This window comes from Aspergillus uvarum, assembly GCF_003184745.1.
Source record: "Aspergillus uvarum CBS 121591 unplaced genomic scaffold BO82scaffold_25, whole genome shotgun sequence".
Classification (NCBI taxonomy): Eukaryota; Fungi; Ascomycota; class Eurotiomycetes; order Eurotiales; family Aspergillaceae; genus Aspergillus; species Aspergillus uvarum.
This window is the reverse complement of record NW_020291322.1, coordinates 330,182-350,490: the sequence shown is the minus strand read 5'-3', so window position 1 is coordinate 350,490 and position 20,309 is coordinate 330,182. Positions and strand designations below refer to the sequence as shown.

Below are 20,309 nucleotides of genomic sequence, written 5' to 3'. Positions count from 1 at the left end.
AGTGTAGTGAGTATGCGACCCGGTATTGGTATGAGTAAGTCCATGGGTGATGTAGCATATATTGAGACTCTTTATTCCCTCCTTCCGAGTGGGGACATATGAGTGGACCCTGTGGCTCGTAGGTATCTCCTGAACAAAGGACAGTGGACGGGTGACGAGGCGGAGGGAGGAATGCTGATTATGACATTAGTACGAGATCCACCGTCAATAAGATGGATGTTCTTAGGAATCGCAACCGTGGCCAAGCTTGGTTCATGTGCTGAATTACCGAGGAGCATGTCTGCCTGAAGCTATTTATGAAATTCAGTTGCCTGTCTGTTGGTTCTCTATCTATTTAGAGACCACCAAGGTCCGAGGCCCGCGGCATGGAGACGACTTATTTAGCTTATTTAGCTTATTTAGTACATGTGTGTGGAGAGGTATACGTTGTGGATTTGCTGGAGGTAGGCCTACGTAAGAGCAAAAACCCCCTCCCCCCGGTGTCCATCGCCAGATCTACCTATTCAAACTTAATAGATTGCCAATATACCGTCTGGCATCGAGGCCCAGTCCCTCGACGAGCTTTGCTGGGCCTGTATCAGCCCTTGCCGCTTGCAGACCTGGCGATGAGGCGCCTCCGAGATCCCGAAAGAATCTGGAGCCGCTACCGGTGCGGACATGTCCTGATGAAATATGATCGCTTGATCGCCGAATGAGGAAAGCTTCCTGCTGCGTGGCACCTCCATAAGCTCCTTCTCCACCACTACCACCACCACCACCATTGTCACTACTGCCGATGTTGGCTTCGGCTGGTGTGCTCGTGCTCGTCCCGGTAACAGAAGCATCTTCTGGTCCTGGTGGAGATAGGGGACTGTCAGACATCCGCATCCACACAATCCACCAGCCGCGACTGGTCTTGCAGGTTCTTTCGACCTCCAAGGGCCGAGAGCGCGTTTCCGCGTATGTGCTTAGCAGTCGGTGGTGGATGTTGAGGCTCTCAACCCGCGTCCATGGCGGTAGCATCGTGCGATCTTGAGGTTCAATGGTGCTCGGAGATCCCAGTTCCGGGATGTTAGGAATGGAGGAGCGGATTGTCAAGTTGGTAGGATCGTACACGAGATTGTATACCGGCTGGCTGGGGGTTGTGAATCGGTTGTTTACCTCGAACGCGCTGTCGGATACGGAAATTCGCTTCGCTGCAGTAGCGGGTGACGTGGAGTTGCACAGCGATTTGTGGAGGATGCTCATTTGGCTGCGAAGTTCGTGGTAGAAGGATGGCTGGGCTAGAGAGGGGGTGGAAGGATCGTAGAGGAACGTGTATATGAATGGTTGGTGCTACAGAATGGTCAATTTACCGTCCAGGGAGATGTCTGTATAATGCGCGACATACTACGTAGACAACTGTTCGCAACTTCACCGAGCCTAGTATGCATGTCATCAGCCACTCAGTAGTTCCACCTGCTCTCAGAACAAAAGTTGCTTACCAGTTGGAGTTTCGTCCAGAGGAACAGCCTCTTGGAAGGGGACTGTCAATCGGACGTGCAATGTTCTTTGGTCGATTACATGACTCGAATCTGCAGTGAGCGTGTTCAATGGTTCATTGTCTCCCTGAAGTCTGTCCGTGGTGCTGATATTTGACGTATTGTGGAACCCAATGAGGAATCGACCAGTATTCTTGGGCTTCATTTTATCCTCGATATCGGCAGTGTCCCCCTTAGTTAATTCTGCAGAATAAGTAGGGGGGTTCACATGGTGAGTCGGGCTTGAGGAGTCGTCCTCTCGCCTCAATGCTTCGATGCGCGGATGCGGGCTCCCTGTTCTAGATGATGGGCCCCAAGATGAACCATACCCGAGAGTGAGGTATTTCATTAATGTTTCCGAGCTGGGCATCGCCCGGTCATTTGCCCGGTCACTCCGCGTTGACGAGCTCTCACTGCTGCTGGTGATAGAGCTTGTTTTCACACCGGACTCTGCTGGCGGCTGTAGAGCGTCTGAAGTTCCTACCACAAGCGGACGAGGTATGCCGGGAGAAAAGGAACGATCTAAAGTTGCATGATCAACAGGTTTGACAGCAGGTCCAACTTGACGGTCAGTCTCGTTCGCGACCGGATGCCTTCCCCGATGCTTCTTTCGTCTTTTTCGCCGGCGAGGGCAAGCCGGATCTTCGCTCACTGCATACGCGTCAACGCCATATCTATAAATCCATTCCATCCACTGAGAGACTCTCACGACAGAGGGTCTGGAGAGAGCGCCAACCCCCGAGAATATGACTCCATCTGAAGGTTTTGGGGCAACGTCCGCACCAAGCCAGGATTCAGCGTTTTCACTCTTGCCCTTGGAGGTTGACCCTCTATTTTCCGAGACAGACTCCCTCGATGATGTAGAAGAGTCTCCAAATCGCGAGACAATCATATCTACAAGTCCATCCGTCCTAGAAACAAAGTCCTCCAAGACCTCTCTCTCCCCGCTGCCCCATTCTTCCTCGCCAACGCCGACCCCAAGCTCACCTCCAGCAGAGAGCTTGATACCATCATACATGTCAACCACCGGATTCCCACTGAGAAGCATTTCCCAGCTCCAAGCGAATCGCCACCAGAAGCTGTCGAGGAGATCACAGAACTTGGACCTGCCAACATGATCGTAGAGGGCGTCGAGCGTAAACTGGTGGTGTAGAAGGAAGATGGTGTGTGCCCGGCGCATTTGTTGTATCAAGAGCTGTTGGGGGCACATCTCCCTTGAAGAGTATGTGAACTTAGGTGTAGCTGACCCATCATTTTGGGAGAGAGTAGCCGGATCAATTGGCAGTCGAGTCAGCTCAACAGACTAGAGAGATCTCAGCAGCTATCTATGACATATGGCGACATAGGTCACCCACTGCTAAGATCCACCAATCCTGCTCAAGCTCGTGCAAGATAATCTGCGACTTCTCTGTTTCCACATATTCTACGGCCTTGCCCTCTGAGAAGTTCCTGGTATTCCAGATCAGCCCTTGAACCTTTGACTAACCCTTGATAGCGGTTTCACCTACCTGGCAAAGCCTACTATTCCCTGGGCCAACCCTATCTGCCGCAACCTATCATTTAAGTCGCCATTAGGCCCATTATTGATACCCTCTTCAGGGACTGGGCTTTCGCGCTGCTGTGAACGATCTGACCTAGATGTATAGAAGACGATCTGATCCTGTATTGTTTCGTCTGTCGGTCCGAGGCGGGGGTTGTAGATGGTGAGGAAAGAGAGTTGTGCAGGAATCACCGACGCAGAGGCATTATCAGGCATTGCGCCATCGACATGTGAGCTCTGTATCACTGAGAGTACCGAGCAGTAGCGTCGTTGCGGAGCAAGAGATAATCATGGATTGTTTGTTGCTGATCGAAACTCTCTCCTTGGGGGGTGGTGGGAAGGCGGTGACATCACGTGGCGGCGTTCGGCGATCCTCCCGAAGCTACAGCAACGAGATAGTGTGTACATAATACATAGTAGATTGTTCAGGCACCATTGCAGTGGGGAGCATCAAATGCATGCTATGCTGCTTCTCCGGGGCCCAGCGACCCTGTGCGGATTCAGACCCACCCTCTATGCTTTCCCTTCTATGAATCGTCACTTGACGACCAAAGCCTACGACCCTCTCCGCATACTTTTCTGCGGTTCCGATGAATTCAGTATTGCTTCCTTGAAAGCGCTCCATGCCGAACATCTTTCGCGACCGGACCGGATCGCCTCCATTGATGTCGTCTGTAGACCCGGTAAAAGGGTCGGGCGAGGGTTGAAGAAAATCCAGGAAGGTATGTTTGTGCATGAGAAACAGATCGGAATATTTACGGCTGACATGCTTGTGGATCGCAACAGTCCCTATCAAAGCAGCCGCAACAGACTTAGCGCTTCCTATCCATGAAATTGACACTTTCCGGGGATGGACGGTAATTTTTCAAAACTCTTGATAGCTCCAGAACATGTCTGCTAACGCTCTCAGCCTCCTGTCCTGCCAAAAGGGCCCATCAATTTGATTGTCGCTGTCTCGTTCGGGCTGTTTGTGCCTCCTCGGATTATCAAAGGTGCTAAATATGGAGGTCTCAATGTGCACCCCTCTTTACTCCCCGAGTATACATCTCCCAAGATCGTAAGCAGTAAATCCAGCCTTGCTAATGAGAACGTTCAGCTTCCGCGGTCCCGCACCGCTACACCACACACTCCTGCACAATAGAACCAGAACTGGCGTCACATTGCAAACTTTACATCTGAAGCACTTCGACCACGGTATTATTCTAGCGCAGACTCCATTCCCAGGATTCGACATACCGAACCCAGATTCATGCACGGTCCAGGAACTGCTAGATGTCGTTGCCCCCAAGGGCGCGGAAATTCTCGTCGAAGGCATTCAAAAGGGACTTTTCGTCCCCCCTTTACAAGATGTAGGCTGGCGCTCTTCAGCGGACGATGGTACTCTGGTTCATGCTGCAAAGATCATGCCAGAAGACCGGCATATCGACTGGACCAAGTGGACCTTGCCTGAAATCCTGAGAAGGCATCATGTGGTAGGCCCGCTTTGGAGCAAGTCCCTAGTTGCCAACGGCACATCTGGTGGAAAGCCCAGCTTCCAACATCTTCGCGTCATATTCTCTGAGTTTGAAGAAGTAGCTTTGCTGAAAGGCTGCGATAAATTCTCGGTCGTACCCGGCCTTCCGTTTGTGGACAGCGCCCTTCCCATCGAATTGGATAAAGGAAAGGGCGTCTATGTGTTCACTCGGGACCACAAGCTGGTCAGGATTCATCAAATGAAGGTCGAAGGTGGGTTGACTACAGACGCTCTTCGAGCCGCTCGCAAGGCTCGCATGATTGGCGAACGAACATTCTACTCGGGCGACATCGGTTATACACCGTTCTACAATCCTCTACACTGAACGCAATGAGATGAACTCAATATGCCTATACAATCATTGACGTCGCGATACCATCGCGAAATACCCTCTATACCAGCCAATTCAGGCCTTCGTACACCGAGCATTGCAGATGATCATCTCCCACGGTCCCACACTCCACCTCATCGCAAATCCGGCAACTGTAGAATTAGTCCTAATGGAAATATCATCGGCCGGAGGACTTACCGATCTGAACTGCTTGGCCGGTCACAGACATATGCATTGGCAGTAACGTCTAGATCAACCTAGCAGCGGTTTCATTAACAGCAGCAATGCATGGTACATGGAAGACTGTACCGTTCTCTTCAGCACGTCTTTCGCCTTATGTCCCTCAAAAATATTGGCCGTACACTGAATATACCATGGCTGCTGAGCCCTTTCATATTGTGAGCTACTACTCTCAAACCACTGTCTCGAGCCTCTCAGCTGTGTCTTTGTTCAAAAAATGGTTAATAGCAACGTTGCAGCCCTTCGCGGCATACTTTTAGGTTACAAGAGCGCCTGGGCCTCTAATCTTCGTTTGGAAACAGCTGTAAAAGAATTGCCACTCCTTGGAACACACATACCTGGACCCTGCAGTAATCAGGGCATTGCGATTATTCAGGGAATGCATGATGCTTTAGTGGGATCGTAGTGGGTATATTGTTCAAGATTACAACACGAGGCAAGGCTTTGGAGTGAGGGTTTGAGCTTGACAAGAAAATAGCAAGCTGAATAGCATAGCCAAGCGTACCCCCAATCAACAAACCTACGTGAGAAAAAGCAGTAGTTTACGATTCAATTTACTCCGCTGAAGGGCTTTTTAGTCCGCACCGCTCAATCAGAACCTCGGAACCATCGATACCAGGTGAATATGGTTTATCCATTTATGGTATAGTACTGTAGTAGTTGGCCTTGGGTCGATCTCAGTTGATAATATGTGTTGCTTGTCAATCCACCAGCGTGCCGGCATATTCAGTCTGCCTCATTCCTTTCCACGCTCTCTTGCCTGCTAGATCTGGCCACTGAACGAGGAAGCGATCCGCAAAAGGCAGCAGAAGTTTACCTGACAGGCTTAGAGTGGTCACTCGAGCCCATGATTCTACGAAGATCGTGCGAAGTCGGAAATTATTCGACACGGTGACTGACCTAGACCCAAGTACAAACCTAGCACTAAGAGCGTGCCACAGTCGCAGAAGCCTAGCGGCCAGAATGATGCAGACTGCGGTGGCCGGCCCATTGGTGAGGATGATGTCTGGATGGGGTGAGTGCGTCGACTCCGCATGAAGTGGTCCCTGATCTGGATGTAAGCCGCGCAACACCAGAAGACAAGACCAGAAGGAACTGAGAGTAGAGAAGGGTGCAGTCAGGTAAGATTGGTGTACGCGACGGGCGCGCGGAACTGTGACAACAGAGTATGATCCCGTTGCTGGAAGGGGCCGCTCGGATATCGCGGGGTCCGCATTCTGGGTTAAGTATGTTGTTTCGAAGTCGACGGCCTTCTTCGCGCTGAAATTGTCGCCGGAGCTCACGACGTAGGTTCGGTATGTGTACTTGGTTGGATCGAGTTCCATGCGCCGGAGCATGGAGAACATTTCCGCCGTGTGTCCGCCACTCCCCAGGACCACCAAGAGATGAATGGGTCGGTTTCTCGGGCGCCACTTTGGCACTTTGGTGTTGTGCGACTGGATCAACGCGTAGAGAAGGAGCTATAAGTCGACCTCGAGTTAGTTATCGGCTATGATAAGGACGGTGAGGTGCAGCATGGCACTGACGAGGGCTGCAAATATACAAAGTGTACACGTCAGGGCTAGGGCCCAGAGCAGCATTGTCCAAGTTACAACCGAAGACATTATGGGAATTGGCGACTGGTGATCGAATTGAGCGAAGGGAAGAACAGGCTGGCTTTCTGGTTGGCTGCGGACGGTGCGCGGGGATGCGATTCGGAGGTGTGATCGCGAACGAGGAACCTCAAGATCCCTCCGAAGCTATGTTGTGCACACCCTCAAAAGCTTGTCAGATCCCGCCTTGCTTGCATTCTTGAAGCTCAGAAAGCAATGGCGACAAGGACAGCAGGTGAGGTATTCATGATTGTTGCCAGTCTAGCGGCGACCTCGAAACTAACCAAGCACGTGGTCCGTGCCGCCCTCGGCGATTATTTTGCTGTTGTTGTCTTAACTCCTTCTCTCTCGTCCCCCTCGCCTCATTGTCATCTCCCTCTGTCATCATCATCATCACCACCACTACCATTGTCATCCCCACCTTCTAAAACATATCTTCCCCGCCATCAATGTTCCCCTGCTTGACGGGAGATGGCTCCTTTCTTCGCAAAGCGATTGAAGTGTTTCTACTGTGGGTGTCGCTCACCCCAGGCTGACAGAGAGCCCATCCGCAAATGGCGTTGTCAACATTGCGAGGCTATCAATTATTTGGATGAAGTAGGTCACTTGTAGCTTCACGGGGTGCTCATATGCCATGATAGTCTGGGTTTAATATAGCTAACTCACGTCAGAACGGGGAAATCACCGATCCCCCTGCTACTGAAACGAATCCCGCTGTTAACAGCCCTGACGCATCAACTCCGCCCTTCGAGTCCAACGACTTCACAGGCTCCAGTTTATTCTGCGACAAATGTCTCCGCAACCAACACCTCTTCACCAACAATTTGGCGTCCTACTTCCCGCCTTCCGATGACCCGAGCTTCGGCGCATATGAACGCGAGTATCCTAAATTTCGCAAAAACCTAGAGGAGCGGTATCCCCAGGTTTGCGCCACTTGCGAGCCTCGAGTGAAACAGCGCATTCGTCAAACCGGATATGAGGCTAAAGCAGACCATTTGAGACGGATGATGGACCGGAGTAAGGCTGGGAGGATGGCAAGAAAAGCACGTCGGTGGAACTGGAGAAGCCTTCTTGTGTGGGCCGGCGCCATGGGTTACTGGGCTAGTGTTGCCGGTCAACTTAGCTGGAATATCTGGAGTGCGTTAGCCGTTGAGGAAACCGAACCACTGCATGACCCTGACGCCTTATCTACCTCTCCTTATTTGGTCGAGTGCGCACGCGAGATAGTGCAGACCCGTCGGATACCGAGCTGTTGCGCGATGGATTTAGCACCTTATGCCGGGCTAGCTCTCATTGTCGGCATTCTGTCTTTGTGGTGGAACCCCAAGCTACGCTTGAAAGTGGAAGGAAGGGGCGGGCGCTTTGTTGGCCTAGGCGAGTACTATCAGGTACAGCTCATTGTTATGGTGGTGCGATGTGTCTTCTGGGCGGTTCTCCGAGAACCCTCTTCGAGCGGACTGGAGGCTAATGTTCCGCCGACTCTACATTTGTTTATGCTATTCTTCACGATATTGGTATGTATCCTACGAAACCCCATGTCGACCTCGCTAATGAAGGACACCTACCTCTAGTCTGTTGCGATCTCTAGGCGCATTGTGCGCTATGACACCCGTCCGCTGGTCGTCTGGAATGATGACACCCCCGCAGCCACCCCAAGTCGGAAGACCGAAGCTACTCCAGTACCTAATTTTGGTAACAACACTGGAAACAGTCGCCGGCTGTTTACAAGTCCTACTGGCGATCTTCGGCAGCGACCTTCTCGTTTCCCTTTGGACAAGCTTGCTTCTCCACGGACAGCTCCTGAGGAACCAAGCATTCCAACCCCACCCCCAGAGGCTGACGATATGGACTGGACTCCTTCCATTGTCCAGCGCGAACTTACACCCACCATTAGTGTCCGTCAGCGAGACAAGAAATCTGTGCTCAATGGCGAGCTGCCGTCTTATGCCCTCCTGCCCGCTGCGCCTAAGCCACCCGCCTGGAATTTGCGCAGCAAACCCCAAAACGCAAACCCCATCAACCCCATTCAACCAGTGGAACGAAATCCGTTTCAGCGCACCCCTGCACAACCGCCGCAATGGCAGCGGAACACTAGTGATGCAGGCGCGGCGTTTGCACCGCCAAAGTTCTTTCCTGTGAGCGATCATACTGCGACAACTGGACTTGAGAGCTTGTTTGATCGGACCTTCACCATCAAGTCGCCTGAAGATGGAGAAGACAATTACTGGCAAGCACACCAAAACCCAAATGAACACACCCACCATCCTGTGAATCTATGGAGTTATTTTGTCTACCAATACCTCCGGCTAGGTCTTCTCATTGTTTCTCTTGCTGCCTGGACGTTCTCGGAATACGGTCTACTCTCGCTCCCGGGCAATTATGTTGAAATCGCATCGTTGGGCAGTGCCAGTCTTATCGCCGGGTTCGCCCTTTTAGAGGTCATGAAACGTCCTATCATGCAGTGGAATGGCATGGAGATCCTCATCTGCTTTTCCGAGCTGGCTGCTGCTGTTAACCTTGGGGGCTACCTTCCCCGGGGTTCTTTCCAGCGGCAATCTTTTGACACATACGGGAAGTTGCTGTTGGTTTTCATGACCGCCCAAGAGGCACTGAATCTGCTGTCACTGTATCGCCTCGCTGCAGTCCATGGGTCTAGGTCCCAGCAACAACAGCAACAACAACACCGCCGCATCGCGTCTCCAGATGGCCGCGTGCCTGGACCTCAGTCTCCATCGGTATTTAATCACCCTAGCCAGGCCCAGTCGTTTGACAGTCAGCCATCTATGCCACCCCTGTCGTTTTCATCTACTGTTCCTACCTCGAGCTTCTCGGCGCAGTCACCCGCCACGCCCACCCAATTCGCACCTTCGCCATATGACGGCGGATTTTCCAAAAACCACAGTTTCACTCTGAACAGTCTGAAAGACAACGAGTCCGACGTGTCGGACGCGTTTGACCGTGACTCGGACACTGAAACCACTGTAACAACAGCCACATCTGCCACCAACAACACAATTCGAAACATTCGCTATGGACGGAACAACGATTATAACAGTGACTCGCTGTTCTCGCCCCGACGATCAGAGCTGGGTCCAGGGATCGGGGGCCTGAGCTTGGAGGACGAGCCCGGTCGCCGCATAACGCGCAGTCAATCGAAGCTCAAGGATCGTTTCGCCGCGGCGCGAGGAATACGGTAGTATTATTCCCCGATCTTGGGGCATTGGTTGGCTCCATTCGATTTGTTGTCTCATTAAAGCGTTTGCACTTTTTGGAGTTGGTTAGCTGCCTCTTTCCCTTGCTAAATCTACCTTGTGCCACTCTTTGTGAGCCCACGCGATTTACTACAGCAGGTGAGAAAGCTTGCTTGTTCCGAGTCCAATTCGTTCGTTTCACTGTACTTGGGGCTGTTTGGAGATGTATTTTGTACATAGCAAGTAGAATGAACGATTTATGAATGATGGAACGACCGATTGCTCACTATGTCAGGGTGGGTCATAAGCAAGCAATTCCTCCATATTGTCCTAAAGTACAATTGATCATTACTCCTTCAAACTTGAGCCTAGCCTTGTGCCGAACCCAATTCAGAAACCACCTCGAATGTAATCCTTGAACCACAACGCCTCTCTCATGCAATCGCTAATATGACTGTGCTTTATGGTCTATCTTCTATGCGCCATTTTATCAAGTATGAGATTATCTGCATTTAAGACCCACCCCAGTTTATCCGAGACAAACCTCGAGAGCTCCTGGATCGTACGAGGTTCCTCTTCGGTGCCCAGATGGGTTGAGAGAATCCGCATCCATTGGGCTGGCTGAATTTCGTGGAGTTTACGGTCCTTCAGGGCTTCTTGTAAGCGGGCTGCCTGTTCTGCAGCTATGGAGGTGTCCGAGGAGGTAGAGATGTGGCTTTCAACGATGGCGCCATGTTTGAGACGAAGAAAAACGCGAGTCTAGATAGTCGAAGGTCAGCCAAGCTTACTTTCGACAGTTCAGCCGTACATGATGACGGAAGGGTAGCTCACAGACGGCGGCAAGGAGGCCGGCAGAGGAGGCCGGTCGCGCGGGTCCTCCCCTTCTACCGGATGGGTCGAGAAGATGAACCGGGGTGTCTGGCAGTATTTCCACTCAAGGGACTTGATGCCTTATTAGCATACGATACCACGACCCAAGAACAAGGACAAGAGCATTGTCAACGCAACTCACCATCATCTCTTCGATCCCCTTCATGATCTCCGCCTCTCCAGACCCTTGCTCCTCCCCCACAGTCCCGACCACCCAGTCCTCTCCGGCATACAACTCCGACGCTTCCACAACATGGGCCCTCTGCGCCCGGCGCACAGCATCCGAGCATGTTCCATAGAGCCCGGCAAATTCGTCCATGACTCCCGCAATGACGTCCTGGATTTCGAACGAGACCGGTGCATTCGTGAACGCTGAGGACACATTCGCCACGGGCGACCGCACACTATCCACCCCCTTGGACATCATATACTCGCGTGCCGGCGAGCGCAGGAACGAGCCCAGCCGGTCGATGTTGGGCGAATCGAGCAAGCAGGTCCCGTGGTGAAGCGCGCGCTCGCGGGTGAGCTTGAAGGCGGACCCGGAGATCTTGCGCGGTTGCAGCTCAGGCTCCCCTTGCCCGAAGTCCTCGAGTTTCATGACGATGTCGTGGCGGTCGTTGACGCTGGTGGTCGTCGCGCCGATGCGGTGGAGGGCCCGCACCAGCATCTCGGCGTGCTTGTTGCGGGTGAACGTCGCGCGCGGCGAGATGACGCTGTAGTTGAGGTTGCCTTCGTCGTGGAAGACTGCGCCTCCGCCGGAGCGGCGGCGGACGTAGAGGGGAGCCGTGGCATTTTCAGAATGGTCTGGAGAAGACGGACTGGTGGCGGCGGCGGTCCGGTCGTTGTGCAGCACGCGAAGATTGGTTTCGAGCCATGGGTTCTGGTTGCGACCGATCACGACACAGGGGCGATTGATATATAGGAATAGGATATTAGAGTCGGCGGGCGCATGCTGGAGGAGGAAATGCTCGATAGAGAGGTTGACGTAGGGGTCATTGGACAGCGATTGGTAGATCTGGTGTTTGGAAGATGGCCGGCTGGCGAGCTGCGCGAATCGATTACCTGTGTAGGAGGAATTCCACCGTATTGGTACAGTTGCCGTCGTATATTGCCATTGGGAGGATGCAGATGACGAAGGTCGGAACGGGGAGGTGCGCAAAAGGTGGCGCATCGGGCGAGATGCAGCAGGTGAGCACCGCAATGAGATTTATTTATGTTGATCGATCAGGAAGACGGTGATGATGATGATGATTGCTGGTGATGCTCATTGGATTTCCGTGGACCGGGGGGTGCAGGGCGGTGAGAGTGTATCGTACCTGTTACTTACGGTATTGACAGTATAAATCTTGTATTGGGCTTTGGACGAATGGGAAAGGGCGGTAGTCATGCCCTCCCGCGGGCTGCTTCGAGTAAAGAGGCAGCCGATCTCCGGGGGCTATACCCGATGAAGCAAAAGGGCGGCAGAAAACCAAGGCGGGAAGCATAGCAGAGGAAATGCCCCTCCAAAGCCTAAAGGCGATCTCGCGATCGGCCGGCCATGAATCAGTCATTCATTCTTCTTTTGTCTGTCCAGTCCACTCTTCCATTCCACTCCACCGGCCACCCGCCTTGCTCCAGTCTTCTTTTCTCCCACTACGGTCTCACCTTCTTCTCTTTCTTCCTTCTTCCTTGAGGCTGCCAATTCTATCCGTGACCTCTTCCTCTTTCTTCCTGCCCTTACTCCGATTGATCCTCCCACTTGGGAAAAATCTCGACGCCGACATCGCATCGCATCACATCAGCCCACCATGTCGACCTGGGGTGATTACTTCCGCGTCACCACGTAGGTTTTGCTCCTGCTCAATCGCGTCATCTGTGACATTCGCCACAGGCGTAGCAAGGCACGGTCAAACTAATTGCTTTGTCCCCGCAGTTACGGTGAATCGCACTGCCGCTCTGTCGGCTGCATTGTCGATGGCTGCCCTCCCGGAATGGAGCTCACTGAGGATGATATTCAGCCCCAAATGACTCGCAGACGCCCCGGCCAGAGTGCCTTGACAACCCCCCGAAACGAGAAGGACCGCGTCGAGATCCAGTCAGGAACAGAATTCGGTGTCACTCTGGGCACTCCGATTGGCATGATGGTGCGCAACGAGGATCAGAGACCCAAGGATTACGGCGGTAGCACAATGGACCTGTACCCCCGTCCCAGCCATGCCGACTTCACCTACCTGGAAAAATATGGCGTCAAGGCCAGCAGTGGTGGTGGCCGCAGCAGTGCCCGCGAGACGATCGGTGGGTGCAACCCTCCGACCTGCCGGTGAAATGAATGAATGAAACATACTAAGAAGATGATCAGGCCGAGTCGCTGCCGGAGCCATTGCCGAAAAGTACCTTCGCCTATCGCACGGTGTTGAGATCGTCGCCTTTGTCTCCTCCGTCGGCAACGAACACCTGTTCCCCCCTACTCCCGAGCACCCCACCGCCTCCACCCAGCCCGAATTCCTGAACCTGATCAAGACCATCGACCGCAAGACCGTCGACTCCTTCGTGCCCACCCGCTGTCCAGATGCTGATGCCGCCGCCCGCATGACCAAGGTGATTGAGCAGTTCCGCGACAACCACGACAGCATCGGCGGCACCGTCACCTGCGTGATCCGCAACGTGCCCGTCGGCCTGGGCGAGCCCTGTTTCGACAAGCTCGAGGCCAAGATCGCCCACGCGATGCTCAGCATCCCCGCCACCAAGGGCTTCGAGATCGGCTCCGGGTTCGGCGGCTGTGAGGTTCCCGGCTCGATCCACAACGACCCCTTCATTGTCTCCGACGTGGCATCCCAGCTCGGTCCCAACACCTCCACCAAACAGCGGCTCACCACCAAGACCAACAACTCTGGCGGTATCCAGGGCGGTATTTCCAACGGTGCCGACATCTACTTCCGTGTCGCGTTCAAGCCCCCGGCCACCATCGGCCAGGCTCAGAACACTGCCACCTACGCCATGGAGGAGGGTATCCTCGAGGCCAAGGGCCGCCACGACCCCTGCGTCACTCCCCGCGCCGTTCCCATCGTCGAGGCCATGTCCGCCCTGGTCATCATGGACGCCCTCATGGCTCAGTATGCTCGCGAGAGCGCCAAGAGCCTCCTGCCTCCCCTGCCCAACACCATCCCCACCCGTCCTACCCTGAGCGGTTCCAACTAAAAAAAAAATAAAATAAAAAAAAAGCCCTTTTCTCCTCATTGCATCATGAAGATCTAATCGAAGCAATCATCCTCCTTATGTTCTTTTCATGGTTTTTTCTCCATATTTCCGGCAACAGGCTTGGGAAAAGTTGTTTCCTTCATTGATTGGAATGTGGCTTCAACACTACATTCATGTTTTCCTCTATATTTTTTGGCCTATTTGTTTCGAGACACCATTCATGAAAATTAGAGTGCAGCGATATATCATGGTATGACATTTTTGGATGAATTGTTATTCTCCTTCTTTTTCTCTTTCTTTTGGTATATCCCACATCGGCTTATAAGAATACGGGCATGTATCTGGTTATTTAACACACAGCGTTGTTGCTGAACAGTGTTCAACTCAATCCATTGGGCCTTCCTAATCGGTTGAGTCAAGCCTGCGGCGCCGGCTTGCCCCGGATTGGATGTTCCGTTGACGCCGGTGATACTGGTAACGTGTGGATGTTCTCCATCTGGCTGGGATATTCGCAATCTCGAGGGTTTCCACTCATGGCTCATAATATAGTAAGATCATTACATCAGGGGAAAACCTCATTTCCCACCACATGGTTCGTGAACACATACGTACATATATCGTTTAATATCAGCATGGCCAACATCGTATATCCAGCACAAAACACAAACAGAGGTAACAATGGTAACGAAGGGGAATGGACGTTGGTCTGGGCTCGCCAAATTCGTCATTGCCAGGATATAACCACCCAAAAACTCGCAGAGGAAAGATAGCACGAGGCAGACCTTCCTTCCCCTTGGGATTGCGTATACACGGACCCATATACAATACGCCATTTCAAATCTCGCGGACCATGCGAGGGATTCCACCACTCACGGACCTCTCCGAAACGCCATCCAACTCGCCCGCCGTAGCGTTCACGACCCGCAACTTCTCCTTCGGCACCGTGAAGGTCACCTGAACTCGTCGGCCCTCCGCCGCACCCTCGACGTCCCAGTCGTCATCCCCATCATCGGCGCCATCGGCATCAGCATACCGTCGCAGGCCGCCATCGGAATATAATCCGCCCAGCTCGTCACCAATCCCCGTGTCGTCGCGCCACGAGGGGCCAGCGGCGACCGAGCTTCTCTTCCCGGCTCCCCAGTCCCTGGCCCCCTGCTTGCGACGGAAGAGCTCGGCGGAGGCGCTGACGGAGCGGCGCGGGATCCGCGTGTTCCCGTATCCGGGAGCCAACGGGGTTACGTGGGACGGACGGCTGCTACCGTTGCCGACGACGGTGCTTCGGCGGTCGAGGTTGATGTCGATGCCGGAGGCGATGGAGGTGAAAGCCCCGGGGGGTTCGGGGAAGTCTGCCGCCGGTGGTCGACGCCGGGTGAGAGAGAGGACGCGGCGGACGTTGTGGCCGATCCAGTCGGAGGTTCGGGGCCTGCCGACAGTGGGCAAAGCGATGGTTTTGCTGTCGGGCATAGGGAAGAGCTCGAGCGTTTGAGCAAGAGGGGAGGTAGGCTCGTCGAGGCTCTGTGGTGGTTGGTGATGTTGGAGGAGATGTTCGCCTTCGGATTGACGTTGTGACACCGAGGTCTGTGCCGTCGAGTAGGAATCCGAGGTATAGCACTGCTCAACGAAGGAGAGCGCCATGCTGTTCGGCCGGCTGCGGGGGCCATCTCGGCTGCTGTTATTACTGCTGCTGCTGCTGCTGCTGCCGCCACCACTGCTATAGGCGGAAGCTGCTTCGGTGAACTTCAGGGGTATTTGGCGTCCACTTATCGACTGATTGGAGGAGAAGTACGGGAGATTGAGAGCACGGGCTTGGATGATGGACTTCGCGGAAGTGGTTGATGAATCGGACAGATTGGATGAAGTCCGGTCTCCTTTGTCTGGAGAGGCGGGGCCACCGTCTGGATCGATGCCAATCTCAGCAATGAATTCGGGGGGTACAAGGGGGACAGCTGAGTAGGCGCCCAAGGGCGGTAGAAAGGCTGATCCTCTTGGCTGGTCATATGTCTCCTGCGCAATGATCATTCCGGCGTTCTTTGCCTCGTCTTCTTCGCGCTCGTCAATTGGATGGATTTCTCCGGTGGCATCGCTTCTGCGAAACTCGCTGTATTGGGTTGGAGGCCGGTACAATCTCGCTATTGGGCCAGATAGGTTGGACTTGGTGGGACTCAATGCTTCCCCAAGCAGGCCAGTGCTCTCCGCGATCGTCCCTCCTGTCTTATCACGCCAGACAGACGACTGCCCAGATCCGCGCTTACTCTTCCAGTCGGCAATCTCTTCCATCTCCCCGGAAAAGGGTCTGCGTATGCTGCTCGCCATATTTGGCCCCTCGCCACCCCAGAAATGAGCTCTTTCTGCGCCAAGAGCCAAGTTGCGTAATTCCTGATCGCGTGAGCGACGCTTGTAGCGCCTGCGGCTATAGAAGAGAAGGAAGACTGCTAAACAAGTCACAGCGGGGATCCCCAGGCCCAGGCCGACGCCAAGTCCGGTCTTCGTACGCGAATTCGAGGTGCCAGAAGCAGATACGCTAGCTTTTCGCGAGTAAGGGTTTTCATAGGATGATACCCAATTTCCCGACGTGACATTGTACAGAAAAACCTGCGAGTTGTCTAGAGAGCTTCTGGAAGATAGTTTGGAAGATCGATTCGGAATAGTTTGTCCCCCTGCGATCATCATCACTCCCCCAGGGAGCATTGTGGCACCATGCCCATATATTCCCGCCGCTTCATCAGTTCCTGGATTTGTCATCGATGGTATCCTCCAGGTCCATGCTTCGTAGTCCGCTTCAAGCTCCAGGATAGCTAGCTGCGGTTGAGCTGCGGTGCTCGTGTTCCCTACCCAGCCTCCGTAGACGATGACTTTGCTGCCGTCCGGAGACAGAACTGCTGTATGCCCCGATCTTGGCTCCACGAGGCTGACTTCTCGTACAGCAAGTTCTGTTTTGAGCGTGGTTGGTGCAGTCATCACATTCACAAAGCTCCAGCTATTCTGCGGGAGAGAAAAGACGGCAAGCTGCGACATGTTTATGAAGGCGTCCCGGGTTTGGCCTCCAATCAGGAGAAAATCTTGCTGCTTGCGCGGCTCTCCGGTGGAGGAATATGCATAGGACGCCTGCAGAGGTGTGATTGTAAACCCGGCCTCCGCGATAGGAGGGGCTCGACTGCCAGTTGTAGAGGCGTCATAAACCACAGTATCCCCGGAAGTATGAGGATTCAGGACGATCATCGACTGAGAATAGTTTGCCGCGGCCATCCAGGTTTGATTTGTGGTATTCGTGAACGGGCACATGCCGCCGAATGCATAGATGGAACTGTCAGATGTATTGGTGGGCGCATATGCAAAACCCGCCGAAAGAAAATTGGGCCCATGCACAGCGACACTGGACTGAGTTGCGGAGCCACCTATGGCCAGCCGTTCCCAAGTGCCATTGCCCGTGGAATCGGTTGCTTTGGGGGTGAACTGCCACAGCGCACCTTGGTCCAGAGTTTCCCGACAGCCACCTGCGAGTACCTTGATTACGCCAGCGGCGTTGACAGTTGGTACATAAGCTGAACCGTTCCCATGGTGTTGGAAGGGTAATGAACTTGTCAAAGTCGAATAACGCGGTTCCGCGGCGTCGACAACTCCCGATACGTTCAAGGCCAGAAATTCCGTGGTGGCATTCTGGCTAGACCCCGTAGCATGCAAGAGATATGCAAAAGAGCCGTTATGGTCGAGACTGTAGAGTAGCTGCGATGGTTCGTATGGAATCAGCGCAGAGGTCGGATCAGCGCAGAGTAGAACGAGGGCAAGTAGAAGCGTCGACACCACGTGGGCGCCGACAGATCTGCGCATTCCGTGTCTTTGTGGGAAACATTCATCCATGTGTGTGTAGACGAGAGCTGGAGACGAGGTCGAGAGCAAGGCTGGTCTGAGACAGATCGCAATGCATCTAGCGCAACGGTTGGCCCGTTAGCACGATCTGGACAAGGCACGGCTGGAGACCAGATCAGCCGACATGGGCGAGGATCGTCAAACTAGACCGGTCCAATCGCTTTAGATCCAAGCGAGCACTTTAGGATAGGGAGGAAGCGAGGGTCGAAAGGTATGGTGGTGCTAATGGAAGAGGGATGGGGTAAGGGGGAGGGAGGAATGCAGAAGATGGATTTGGGTTTGGTGGCTAGACCAGAAAGAAGAAGAGGAGGAGGAGTGAGTAAGTGACACTGACATGGATCTCATCAGCAGGCAACATCGCAATTGCGGCCGATCGGATCCGACTTTAGATGAAATGAGGAGTCTGTGGCAGGACGAATTGATTGACATAATCGTCATGGTGTACTTAGTGTGCTAAGAACGGTGCTCAGCTCCATAGTAGACAGGCCTATCCGTCTAAGGACCCATCCAGTCCGAAGCGAGAGCCAGGAAATAGTGAGGGGCTGGGAAGAACAATTAATTGCGCCGTCAACACGGGCGGTTGCACTGGCAACCTGGAGGCTACATAGTACTGTACGGGCTACTGTACTTATGGATCCTGGCCATTGTCCGGGTTGTCGAGTGAGGTGAGGCGAGTAGAAGAAGTTGGATAGTTGAATCCAGAATCCCGATTCGACTGATTTGGCGGGAGGGGCAGGCTCCCCCACCCCGGTGAAGCTGGGCAACGGCAACGTCTTGAGTTTAGTTGATTCCGAATGACAGTTCCATCAACGCGAGGGGGACAACAGGTGGGTGCATGATCCATGATGGCATGAGAAAGGAACAAAAAAGAAAAGGTGGAGCCGCGAGTGAAACAGGGCAACAGACCATCTTCTGGGCCGACCTTTGGGTTGGGTTGTTTACACCTTAATTTACGCTTCAGAAGGTCGATTAGCTCATTACTAAACATTCAAGTTTATCTTATTTTCATTGGAGCTCTGCCCGATGAAAGTGGAGATTCGACCAATTAAGTTACAGGTTGACCTGCCAACTGCTTGCTGCTGCTGCTGCTGCTGCTGCTGTCACTGCTGCTACTGTTGCTGCTCCTCGGAATCCCGAGTCCAGACCTACCTAACCTACTTAGTATCAGACTGTAACCTAGCACTTTTAGCTGATAGACTAGTAGCACCACAAATAGGGCTGAGATGATGCTAGTCACTCGTGGGACATGCAAGGAGCATTAACAAAAGAAACCCGATCTCGTGCTCATCATGGCCAGGCGGGGCTCACGGGCACCAACTTACCAAGAGACCCCAGTTTCTCTTAATACGTACCATAAGCTGCCATCCCGCGGGCTTGAATAAACGACCCGCACCTTCGTCATCACACTCATAGTTCCGTCTTGCCACTGTGAGTCGGGGCGTCCCTTTCTTACTCATACTCATGGTCGGGAGAGGCAAATGGGGAGAAAAAAGAGAAGAGTAGGCAGAAGCGCGATCCGGCCACGCGTCGGACTCTTACGGCCCTTGCAGCGCACGGGCTCATATTCGGCTGGATGATCCTGGAGGGGGGAAACAAACCAGGTTACCATTGTCTGCCTATAACACAGCTCTACTCCGTAGTACGGCTTGGCTGGGCTCGGTGACAAGGGTTCAGCCACATCCCGTCCATGATCTGAACAGCACCCTGGGTACTCTTGGGTGAAGGGGGGGAAGAGGGAGGAGGGGCGTAAAGGATTTGACATCCGTTGTTCGGTGAACATTCAGGAATTCAGAGGCCATGCTCCGACGCGGGATTTGGTCTGATCAGTCTGCATTGGGCTACCTCCTTGTCAGAGCTGAGGTGATGCCTCAATTTTCCGATGGGTGGGGATTGAGATGGTGTTCCGTTGGTGCGGTAGCAAACATGTTGAGTACTTTCCGGGAGGATTGAGCGGTGGCGAAGGATCGCGTACGGAGTAGAACGACGCGAATGACAGTACGTCTCATACCGCCTCAAAGCCCCTGTTGGGGTAGATACGGGCACATGGCCCCTGCAGCGGAATAATGGAGCTTTCCCACAGTACCGGCTGGTTGTTCTGGAGTTGATCGCGAGTCATATCTTGAAAACACTTAGCATGCCGTGCCAAAAATGCCTCGGAAATTATCGGTTCAGGTTATGAATCGCCGTATCTTTCATGCCTTTGCGCTTCATGTCGTCATCCTCTAGACCCAGCAGATGTAGCGTTTTATAATGCAGAGGAAATTAGCGCCTGCGGGATGATAAACCTTGGACTCTACCAGAATTGTTCTCTTGGCGGTTTGCGCCGAGTAATCTCTGGTATGACAAGGTGCAGCGATGCCAATAGGTGGTAAGATGTACGCTGTAGGTAGAGGGTACATGCTCGCTCAGGGACGTTGACAGATCGACCACCAGCGCCAATAGCTAGTAGTCGTGGCTGATATAGAGTTGCATTTGCTTGGCGATCCCAA

At 53.4% G+C, this 20,309-nt stretch overlaps 8 protein-coding genes across 8 annotated transcripts; 4 read left to right on the top strand and 4 right to left on the bottom strand.

Moving 5' to 3' along the window:
- Positions 1-367: 367 nt before the first annotated feature.
- On the bottom strand, positions 368-3,330 carry BO82DRAFT_432150 (uncharacterized protein). Its single transcript, XM_025640764.1, has 5 exons — positions 3,008-3,330; positions 2,855-2,948; positions 1,464-2,802; positions 1,370-1,401; positions 368-1,314 (listed from the first exon to the last, which is right to left on the bottom strand). The coding sequence occupies exons 1-5, from the start codon at positions 3,253-3,255 to the stop codon at positions 496-498; spliced, it is 2,532 nt and encodes an 843-aa protein (XP_025492244.1). The 5' UTR covers positions 3,256-3,330; the 3' UTR covers positions 368-495.
- A 172-nt stretch (positions 3,331-3,502) lies between these two features.
- Positions 3,503-4,877, top strand: BO82DRAFT_282943 (methionyl-tRNA formyltransferase; the record flags this gene model as incomplete). The annotated part of the gene is made up of 4 exons (XM_025631392.1): positions 3,503-3,761; positions 3,826-3,896; positions 3,950-4,077; positions 4,136-4,877. The coding sequence occupies 4 exons, from the start codon at positions 3,503-3,505 to the stop codon at positions 4,875-4,877; spliced, it is 1,200 nt and encodes a 399-aa protein (XP_025492243.1).
- Positions 4,878-5,022: 145 nt separating this feature from the next.
- Positions 5,023-5,437, top strand: BO82DRAFT_73181 (uncharacterized protein). The gene has a single exon (XM_025641500.1). It carries the CDS (start codon positions 5,168-5,170, stop codon positions 5,381-5,383), a length of 216 nt encoding a protein of 71 aa, XP_025492242.1. The 5' UTR covers positions 5,023-5,167; the 3' UTR covers positions 5,384-5,437.
- Positions 5,438-5,769: 332 nt separating this feature from the next.
- On the bottom strand, positions 5,770-6,937 carry BO82DRAFT_354216 (glycosyltransferase family protein). Its single transcript, XM_025635154.1, has 2 exons — positions 6,650-6,937; positions 5,770-6,583 (listed from the first exon to the last, which is right to left on the bottom strand). The coding sequence occupies exons 1-2, from the start codon at positions 6,701-6,703 to the stop codon at positions 5,825-5,827; spliced, it is 813 nt and encodes a 270-aa protein (XP_025492241.1). The 5' UTR covers positions 6,704-6,937; the 3' UTR covers positions 5,770-5,824.
- A 249-nt stretch (positions 6,938-7,186) lies between these two features.
- On the top strand, positions 7,187-9,879 carry BO82DRAFT_256601 (uncharacterized protein; the record flags this gene model as incomplete). Its single annotated transcript, XM_025630908.1, has 3 exons — positions 7,187-7,312; positions 7,387-8,229; positions 8,287-9,879. Coding segments are annotated over 3 exons (2,562 nt in total), but the record flags the coding sequence as incomplete, so codon positions are not given.
- Positions 9,880-10,130: 251 nt separating this feature from the next.
- BO82DRAFT_354214 (putative lipoate--protein ligase) lies at positions 10,131-12,002 on the bottom strand. The gene is made up of 3 exons (XM_025635153.1): positions 10,919-12,002; positions 10,738-10,848; positions 10,131-10,665 (listed from the first exon to the last, which is right to left on the bottom strand). Exons 1-3 carry the CDS (start codon positions 11,945-11,947, stop codon positions 10,375-10,377), a joined length of 1,431 nt encoding a protein of 476 aa, XP_025492239.1. The 5' UTR covers positions 11,948-12,002; the 3' UTR covers positions 10,131-10,374.
- Positions 12,003-12,563: 561 nt separating this feature from the next.
- Positions 12,564-13,953, top strand: BO82DRAFT_282959 (bifunctional chorismate synthase/riboflavin reductase [NAD(P)H] ARO2; the record flags this gene model as incomplete). The annotated part of the gene is made up of 3 exons (XM_025631393.1): positions 12,564-12,598; positions 12,689-13,050; positions 13,115-13,953. 3 exons carry the CDS (start codon positions 12,564-12,566, stop codon positions 13,951-13,953), a joined length of 1,236 nt encoding a protein of 411 aa, XP_025492238.1.
- A 504-nt stretch (positions 13,954-14,457) lies between these two features.
- On the bottom strand, positions 14,458-18,186 carry BO82DRAFT_354212 (uncharacterized protein). The gene has a single exon (XM_025635152.1). The coding sequence runs from the start codon at positions 17,779-17,781 to the stop codon at positions 14,788-14,790; it is 2,994 nt and encodes a 997-aa protein (XP_025492237.1). The 5' UTR covers positions 17,782-18,186; the 3' UTR covers positions 14,458-14,787.
- Positions 18,187-20,309: the final 2,123 nt, after the last annotated feature.